The sequence below is a fragment of the Colossoma macropomum genome, unplaced genomic scaffold (genome assembly GCF_904425465.1).
Source record: "Colossoma macropomum unplaced genomic scaffold, Colossoma_macropomum, whole genome shotgun sequence".
In the NCBI taxonomy this organism is placed as follows: domain Eukaryota; kingdom Metazoa; phylum Chordata; class Actinopteri; order Characiformes; family Serrasalmidae; genus Colossoma; species Colossoma macropomum.
Genome location: NW_023494789.1, coordinates 6,305,377 through 6,315,000, shown reverse-complemented (window position 1 = coordinate 6,315,000; position 9,624 = coordinate 6,305,377). Strand labels below are relative to the sequence as shown.

The 9,624-nt window shown below is 39.5% G+C and overlaps 1 protein-coding gene across 2 annotated transcripts in view; it reads right to left on the bottom strand.

Annotated features, from left to right (window-relative positions):
* tanc1a (tetratricopeptide repeat, ankyrin repeat and coiled-coil containing 1a) overlaps positions 1-9,624 on the bottom strand; it is a 123,875-nt gene that overhangs the window by 84,082 nt on the left and 30,169 nt on the right. For both annotated transcript variants that reach the window (XM_036569901.1, XM_036569903.1), the window contains exon 3: positions 4,908-5,132. In XM_036569901.1, the coding sequence (XP_036425794.1) occupies positions 4,908-5,132 (225 nt within the window). The remainder of the gene's footprint in view (positions 1-4,907; positions 5,133-9,624) is intronic.

The following is a 9,624-nucleotide window of genomic DNA, read 5'->3' as shown; positions in this document are numbered from 1 at the left end:
TATGTTTTAAATTACATAAAATGTGTGGAATTGGAAAACAAGTAAATTTGGGGTAAATATCTATTTTTCCTATCTCATCTTTACCAAGAGTACCACTGCTATAAGCAGGAAGATTGTAATTTAATAACTTAAATATAATAGTAAAAATATTAATAGATCTATTTTTGTATCTGTTATTTTTTCAACCATGACGTAGCCGTAAAATGCAATTTTTGTCTGTAATCAAGGAGGTTAGTAAGTTGAGTCATTATGCATTTTTTGATAGAAATGTGTCAAAAAAAATGTGTGACAAAAATGATTTTTTTTGTCAGTAATCCAATCAACGTGTTTACATGCACTTGAGTAATCAAATTACATGAAAACTCCGGGTTTACGTGAGTCAGGCAGTACTCAGATTTCTGCTTTGCAACGAGCCAATAAACTCACAGAAGAAGACGTGACGTAAACGTAATGTAAAGCTCAAACTTCATGCCGCAGCTTTTTTAAAAAAACATCGACCCACTTTACCTGAAAATATGAACATACATCATCTAGAAGATGAAGAATATTTAAATACTTTATTTTGTCAAGAATGTAGTTCTTTCAGCATCACTCCTAAAATGTTTTGCTGCATCTCCCAGCAACTGCTTGCTTATTTCCGGTACAGCTGTCTGTTTTCACACATGCGCAGACTGAGAAATCCGAAAGAAATCAGAGTAAGGGTTCACATGCACTGAGAAATCTGATTACTGAGCTAAAACCCAGCTCTCTTAATCTGATTTCTTAATCGGATTTCTAGATTGGAGTATGGTGTTTACATGACCATTTGAATAACTGGTTAACTACAGAAATCTGATTATGATCGGATTATTGAGCAAACAACATTTTTTTTTAAATTTGATTCCATTTTTTTTTATTTGATTGACATATCCAGTTTTTGTCTTAGTGTGTCACGGATCTTTTTCAGTAGTTGACACAAATCTGATCTTTTCAAATTTGACCTGAGCCACTGTGGTCCTGTTTGGGATACATTTCCAATTTGTGGCCATGCAATCTTAATGAGATTTGATCAGATTAGAATTCTAGTGTTTTTTTTTTGTCACTGTGCACGTGTCATCGTTCAGCGTTAACAAAGAAAGCAGCGCCGAACCAAAAGTTAGTGCCAGAAAACAGTGCAAAAGCAAAGCATCTGACCCTTTCTGCTCTTTCCCTCGCTCTAATAATAAACAGCTAAGACTGGATTAGAACAAATTATCTTTGAGAGGAAGCATTTGATTAGGATGTGCACATGCGAATGGTTTCACATTAAGGTTGGGTACAGGTGGATACAGGCGGGTTCACATTAATAACAGATATGAGTCACACAACTACATGAACGTGAACCATCAACAGATAAGATCTCAAAATCTCTGAAAAACAGAAATTGAGCAATGAGGTAATATGAGCGCCTCCCAGGTTAAGATCAAGGACAAATATCAAAGATATATTAATATAGATATGCTATGCATTATAGAAAGCACTACTCATGTTCCCAGCCCATTTAATAGGGTGAGTGTGTGTTTACAGCCACTTAGAACACACACAGTCAACCCACGGGCATCCACAAGTCCTGCTTTCAAGCTCAAACAAGTGCTGGTTCAACAAAAAGGGAATGCTAAGTATGGCTTAAAGGTAGGATGCAAACTTAATGTTACTTCAGGCCAGACGCTGCCCATTTAGACCTTGAGGATGCCAAATGGACCATAATTTCTGCTCTATTCCCACTCATACCACCCCTGAGCCATGTAATCAGGCTCTAAAACAAAAATTACTGTATCTATCAGATGTGTTAAGGCCTGGAACAGAAACATGTGGGCTGGTGGAAACCTTGAAGCTTCGGTTAAAGCTGAGGCTGAGTTAGGGACAGTGTGCTGTGAGCATACAGACAGACTAAACCACTTTACACACAGAACCACATGGCCAACGACAATATGTAGCAGCAGTATAAATTATGACCCTTTAATGGCCATCGTTTTGAGCTCTTACAGCACCATGAGTGCTGTAATGGTGTTACAGTGGAGTGCCTCACATAGGTCATGCAGATATTAACTCTTAGAAGCTGGCGGTAACAAAATCATGGTGCACTTTTATATCAATTATTTCTCACTTGTAGCTCGTTAAAATAAATGTTGAAAACCATTGACTCTAAACTGTCAAACTCACATTTGTGTTTGTATGAACAAGAGGAAAATTTTATTACGATTTGAATTTAATGAAGTTAATGTTGGGTCTACAATCATGTTCAGGGGTTATAAAACACATTCTTTACATGTTTCTGTCATTGTTTGCCATCGAAATGGAGTCTGAAGTCCAGACTCACACCAATCAATGCAAAATTGTAAATGAAGTACGATTTATTATGTAACTTATGTAATTATTTAGGCAATTATGCACTTCTATTTAAATAATGATGTAATGTAAAATGAGTCTATAGTAAAATGACAATAATAACTTCAAAATGTTAAAAGAATTTAACTACAAAACAGAAAAAACTAAGCTTACTGTCTCTAAACACTTCTAAACTAATTTAATCTGAACAACAGATTACAGACTAGAGAAAAATATTGCTATACTTTCATATACACTCTATATACATTGTATGTAGCCTAATGTTCCTCTCAGTTCTGTACTGCCGGTTACCATTTTTTTTAGGAGTCCCTGTTATTGTTATTGTATAACAGTAACAAGAGCCATAAAAAACATGCAAATCTATAGCATGACCAGGTATCTGACTGGATGGTATGTCAGTTAGTAGCACCCTTTTCTGCACAGATAAAATGCAGGCTCCTCTTTTGAGAAGTTGGAAGTTAATTAAGGTAACTAAATGTGTGTGTATGTGTATCTGCAGGACTTTGTGAGCTCATCCACCCCTTAGCAATAATCTAACCCATCAGGAACAGTGTTATGAAATTCCTGATAAGTCTCCAGCTGTGTCAGGGAACAATAGCACGAAGGAAATTGAAGGAGAGGAAACTGAAAAAAGAAGAGCTTTCAGTCAAAAGGTCTTAGAATGTCCTGTACGTCATAACGCTAATTAAAGTTCTAGCTGGGGGAGTTTTGTCCATTATGGACGCCGGGGCACCACCCTACCAGTATGTGTGCTTGTGACCTTTCAACTTGATGGCTACAGGTCTGGATATATTGATACGTCATATGACAAGTCTTCCACTGTCATAGTAAATGCTGAGTGCTGAGCTGAGTGACACTTTATTTTAAGTGGTCTTTTTTAGATGAAACAGACTCTCAGTAACATTTTAAAAACATAGAGGGTTAGGATTAGGTTTGGGGTTGAGGTTAAGGCTAGGGTTAGGGTTAGGATTAGGTTTGGGGTTGAGGTTAAGGTTAGGGTTAGGACTAGGGTTAGGGTAAGGTTGGGTAAGGTCAGTTTTGCATAATGGAAGTAACATATTAATAACACATCTACTTAATGTAAGTAATGTATCTCTAGAACATCTAAGATATTTACTTCAGTGTATTCAGATGCTTCACTACTGCTACTTTACTGATATGCTGTTGATGTGTTACTGTTGTTGATGTGTTACTTAAGAGTTTATTAATCATCTATGAAGAACCACTCCAAATAAAGTGATAAAGTGTTACCAATATATGCTGTACAACTGTATTGGTATACTGCTATGTCTGTCACTGTAAATGCATCTATAAAAACAAGTGCATATGAATAAATTTGGTGTTTTGGTTTTTATGACAGGCACGGCCATTCCAGGTGGTAAAACCATGACACGCCACCCCTTTTAGCACTACAAGCACAAATGCCCTGAGAGGTGTATATAAGCTTTTACCAAACACACCTTTAAGATGCTATTCAGTCAGCTATAACTGTTCACTTAATTATATTATAAAATGTTTATGTAACAGTATTTTTATAGTATTTATTTAATACCATTATAATGTCTCTCTCTCTGTCTCTCTTTCTCTATGTGTGTGTATATATATATATATATATATATATATATATATAACCTAAATTCACTCAAGCTCAGACCTTAGCAACAGGCATGTATTCTTAATTTTAAGATGCAGGGATGAGTGGGACACAAGGAAGCCAGATCACACACACATTTTCTAAGCTGCTTATCCTCCTGGGTCACCAGGGATGCTGGAGCCTATGCAGGAGCTCATCACTCACATCTAGGACCAATTTAGCATCTCCATTTCGCCTGACTGCATGTCTTTGGACTGTGGGAGAAAACCCACACAGACACAGGGAAAGGTCACTCCACACAGAAAGGACACTGGTCACCCAGCTGGGGAAATCGAGCCCTTCTTGTTGAGAGGTGACTGTGCTACTCACTGCACCTCCCGGGAGCCAGGTCAGCTCATTTAGGTACAGATGTAAGTGAAGCGCATGTTCACTAAATAAAGTGGTAACCACTTTGTTTTTGCACTGCTGTGATGTCAGTACGGCCCTTTATACTGTGCAGCAAGCACAGTCATGCCAGCAAAAATTGCATTTAATGAGTTTTGTGCATACTATGATAGCAGGCACACGCAATCGCTGTGCTAAAAGCTTTTTTGCTGCTTGCTGCAGGATACCACTGTATGTGGGTTCAGGAAACCCTGAGTTGGAGGCTGCAAATCACAAAAGCGAAGGATGAAATTATGTAAATGACCAATAGATGGCACTATAGTCATATGTATTCCACTAGAATTCCAGTAATTAAAATGCAGCTGGGTATTTATTCTCAGAGTTAACATCTACGCAGTGCACTAACACTCGTAGCCACTTTCCACGTACAATTTAAAATCATGCAATGTTAAAAGAAATGAAAGTACAGACTTTTTTCCTTGTGCTTTTACTCTTTCCTGCAGAATGAAACACTGAGAGTGAGAGCGGTTTACTGAGGAGATCTGTGGTGTGTTGGACATACTTGGGGACTTGGCGGTGGGTCTGAGTGGCAGCATGTAGGGCTGTCGGGGAGGCATCATTGGAGAGGAGGGGAGCGAGAGGGAGATTCCTCTGGATAAACTCAACCTCAGCACCTCATCTGTGGGGTACGGCTGCACTGGGAGGGGGCCGCTGCCCATGTGGCCTGGAACTGTGAGGCCTCCCTCTAGAGATTTATGATGGTAGCTGGGGCTGAGGGATTCAGCGCCTTAGGAGAGAAAGAGAGAAAGAGAGAAAGAGAGAAAGAGAGAGAGAGAGAGAGAGAGAGAGAGAGAGAAAGAGAAGAAAACATTTAGTATATCAAAACATCTTATTTTACTGCATTAGTATCGTTCATGTAGATGTTAATAATTTAAGCATTCCATTCCAAAATGCCATATATCCATCTGCGTAACAATTCTTCATATAACAAGAAGAATAACAGCTGATGTATAATTAAAAAGCGAATTTTTATTTCTCTAATAAAGTCAAATTTAATCCAAATATAGCATTGATATTTATTGTATTGATATGTATTGTAAAGCTAACCTCCAACATCATATATCACGAAAAAAAAAAGAAAATTCCTGAAGGTGGTCTTCATTGCATTTATGGAACACTTCAAACACAGATGTGAAATTCAGCTTCCTAGCAGTAACATTAGCTATCTGACTTCCTTCTGCCATAGCCATCTAGCAGGAAAAAAAAATTAAAATAGCCCAGCCACACAGATTTGCCTCAAGATACTTGTTGTTTCTAAAAAAGTTCCTTCCACCAATAAGATACTTACCTGTCTTGCTGCAATAGCATACATTAAAGTTGAGTTTTTTTCTTTTACCCTTGTGTGATGTTGATGTTTTTGTTACTCAGTGGTCTGGTGGACCCACCGCATTATTGTTTTTTAACAATACAATTCAATACATCCCAAAAAATATTCTGTAAAAATACCAGATCTTTAAAATATCACAAGTGTCCAGTGTAGGGTTCCACACTTTTACTCCAGTGGGTTCACCCAACACCACATGTGTAGTATAAATGTGTGGGGGGTGAACAGAGTGAAGACACTGAAAATGGGTTATTTTATATGTTCTCCACAGAAAATGAGCAAAGACCAAGAATCTGAGGTTGAAATACTAATAAATGGCATCATTTTTTCTTTTGCTAAACATTGCAAATGGGTCCCACAGACCTGAACACCACACAAGGGTTAAAGTTACCATTCTGTAGATACAAGGTTTTGTTTCAACAACAACAATGTTTGAATCAGTAATTGTTTCCTTTTTGGCACAACAGTAAAATAAGGAAGAGGAAGAAGGCCTGGAAGTCTAGCCTCTAGTAATGACCAAAAAGCTTGATCTTTTGTTCATCTATTCCTCTTTTAAAGTATCCCAAATACCCCCAAATGAAGTCGATCAGCCAAGATGGTGCCTTAAGTTTGATTCTCTAGTTTTGCACTGGAGCTACGAGGCTCATGTAGCAAAACACGGATAAAATCCACACTTTGAGAAAGGCTGCTACTACTGTTTTTAACTATGCAATGTACTTTTACCCACTGTTTACATAACAGTCATATCACACAGTGATATAAGTAAGTCTTTTGAGATTAATTAACAGCAGAGATTTATGGCAAGTGTGTGAATTCGCATGCAGTTTGCACAATGCCTATTGGCGACTGTAAGTTCTTCTTATTTTGTACATTAGCTTCATAGTTCCAGTGCACAATGAAAAAAGCAAACTTCAGACACCAAATATGTCATGTCTGATGGACTACTGTGTAAATCTGATTTTCTATTGATCCATTGCTAAGTCCGTATCTGTCTGATCTGCCTAGATGTGAGTCTGGAAAGACCCACAGATGCTCACACTCTCATCATGTGTCTTCTCAGCTTCTATTCGTATCAGTCCCATTTACTGCTAAAGCCATTCAAAACGTCCAGAAAGCACTTTTCCCTGTTTGCATGGTTTCCAACTGGACCCCGTTTCGTTTCAGCCGCTTCATCTTGCCTCCGCAAATCTCATTAGAGTGATCATTACCAATGGTGCTTTTCTCTCCAGCCAGCGAAAACCACAATGAAAACAGACGGACGGACTGCCAGGGCAACAGTAACTCCGACAGTAACTCAGTCCATTTCCCCCTTTCAAAAAGTGGCTCCTCTGGGGAAATTTGAGAAGAACTTAGAGTCATTTAAGGTTCCAAAGCAAGCACACCAGCCAAAAAGCAGCCTCCCTCTGCGGGCCAGGGTCTAATATAGATGTTTTAATGCCTAACCTAGATTGGCGGCATCAAAAACGCCTAGAACCCACTTTTCACTACGCTGTGAAGACAGCCCTGCAGCAGCGCTGGTGAAAGATTCACGACTTCCATGGAATCAAGTAAAACATAAAACCAGCATGTGTGCATATGCGTTAAAAATAAAAGCACCAGGACGTGTTTCAATATACGGACATCCTGCCAAAACTGTAGCCTACCTCTAAAACCTCAGGCCTTCGCACACAGACAGAAACAGAGTGAAATATGTTGATTCTTATCCTCTTCTGTTACAAAAGGCTCCTTGTGACGCTGTATCTACGTACTATGAGGGATAAATTTGGACAGCCTGCAAGAGGAGTGAACAAAATCACTTTGCGGTGACATTTGCTGACTGAGTGTTGAGTCTGAGTATGTGTGTATGACTGTGCAAGAGAAAAAAAAAAAAGGGAGACATGGACAGAGTGGAATAGAGAAATTTTATGGCGCTGAAGGTCAATGAAGTGTTGAAACTATTAGCGGTTGGCTGCAGTTGTGAAAATGTGCCAGTATCGGTTTCTTTTTGCAGTCTGCGGTCTCTCATCTCGGCCCTTCTACTGCACTCCAACAAATCAAATCTAACAAGGAAAGCCATTTCCAGACAGCTAAAAACGATCGCATCCCCGCGTTCATAATGCGGCAGTCATTTATTTATTTCTATCACACCCACCCAGCCACTGAAACCCCATTTACCCGAGATTAAATATTTATCTGACTTTAAATCATTTATATTTGGAATCAGGGGTTGGCACTTGAGAAGGGCCTCCACTGAAGCCTGAAGCTTGAAGCCTGCAGCCTATGATGCATCTGGACACAATAAATAGGACAAAAACATTTGCAGTGAAACAAGCGGATTACTAGTCTGACTTTTTAGTTCTCAACAAACATCAGACTAGATCCGATGTGCTGAGAGAAGCCGCAGTGTGTTGGATTTCGTGTTGAATTTCACAGAATTCTCCTCCAGATCGCTGTGAAAGAGGCACTCATGCTGCAAAAGGAGCAGAAAGTCTGGAGAGTCTGGAATGTGTCAGGAATAGCCCAGACGAACCCACAGCCTGTGATGTGTGTTTTCACGTTCCCTTACAACACCCTCACACACACCTTAGACCATCAAAGAGACGTCTCAGACAGCTCGGAAAACTCCACCTGTGGGCAGCCGAGACAAGATCTAACCTGGGCCTGGTTCCCAAAGAGAGAGGAATAGACTTCAGCTTTCCTGTGACTTTGGCAGCAGGCAACAGACTAAAGAATGGGGGATGATGTCATATTCAAGCCAACAGATGGCAAAGGGTGGAAAAGACAAAGAAAAGGCAAAGAAAATGGGGCGGAAAAAAAGTGAAGACGAGCAATACGCCTGCCAACTTCTGAACTGCAGAACTCTGAGGTCGTGCATCATGTTGTTGTCAATGACATGCCCAAACAAAGGACTTTTGGTCTGAGCTATTTTTCTCTCTGCTGAAAAATTAATGGCATACATTTTCCCCCTGAATGTCATTGGGTCCTCTGAATTAGGAGCTCACTGTACACTACTTTAACACTACTACATAACAGCACGAGCTACTCCAGCTGTGCCTTACAGTCGTAGTTTACACTGGACATTTGCGGCTTGAGACGCTTTGCGAAACAGGTGTGACCTAGGCTGATCTGAAAGATTAAAGACAAAAAAAGTCTTTCATATCGGTTCAGACAGCAAGCTAGCTAACAGCATAGTGCTGCACTCCAATATTTAACAAAAATATATATACCTAGTGTGACTCATGACAGTGGTGTGACTGCAGTTAGGCAAGGATCTAACAAAGCAGTTAATGAGCTGGCTAACTCACTTACCATGAAAAGTAAAAACACAAAAGTGAACATAAATATCAGATAATTACAGAGTCACCACAGCACATTGCTGCACACTGATCTATAGCAAAAGATAGTGTAACGGTTGCAGTGGCGGCTGTGGGGTGACCTCTGTCTAGCTGTGGTAAGCCCTGGAGCTAACATCACAGTTAGCAAGCTGGCTAACCCGCCTACCATAAAGAGTAAAATTTTCAAAGTACATTTTTCTTTAGACACTGATTAAATTAGCATATCCTCCATTTTTGAGATTCAGTGCTGCTACATGAAGAGCTGCTCCTTCAGTGGTCAACACTGACAAAGCAATAGCAGAGAACTTGTAGAGAGAAGCACCACTTTGTAATGTCTTCCAGGTTTCTCAGACGCTAGAGGGCGCTCCTGAGTGCATCCAAAATGAAAGGGTTAAGACGGAGCATTTAAGCAAAACCATGGTTTTATAAATGCTTAAGCATTTTTAATGTAACAGTATACAATAATTTCCTGAACACAGAACAGCATAAAACATTTTAACGCTGCTGTTATATTTTTAAGAGCTTTTAAACTCGAGTTATAGGAGTTTAAAACGGCGCCTCATGTACGGTCATGACGTCAG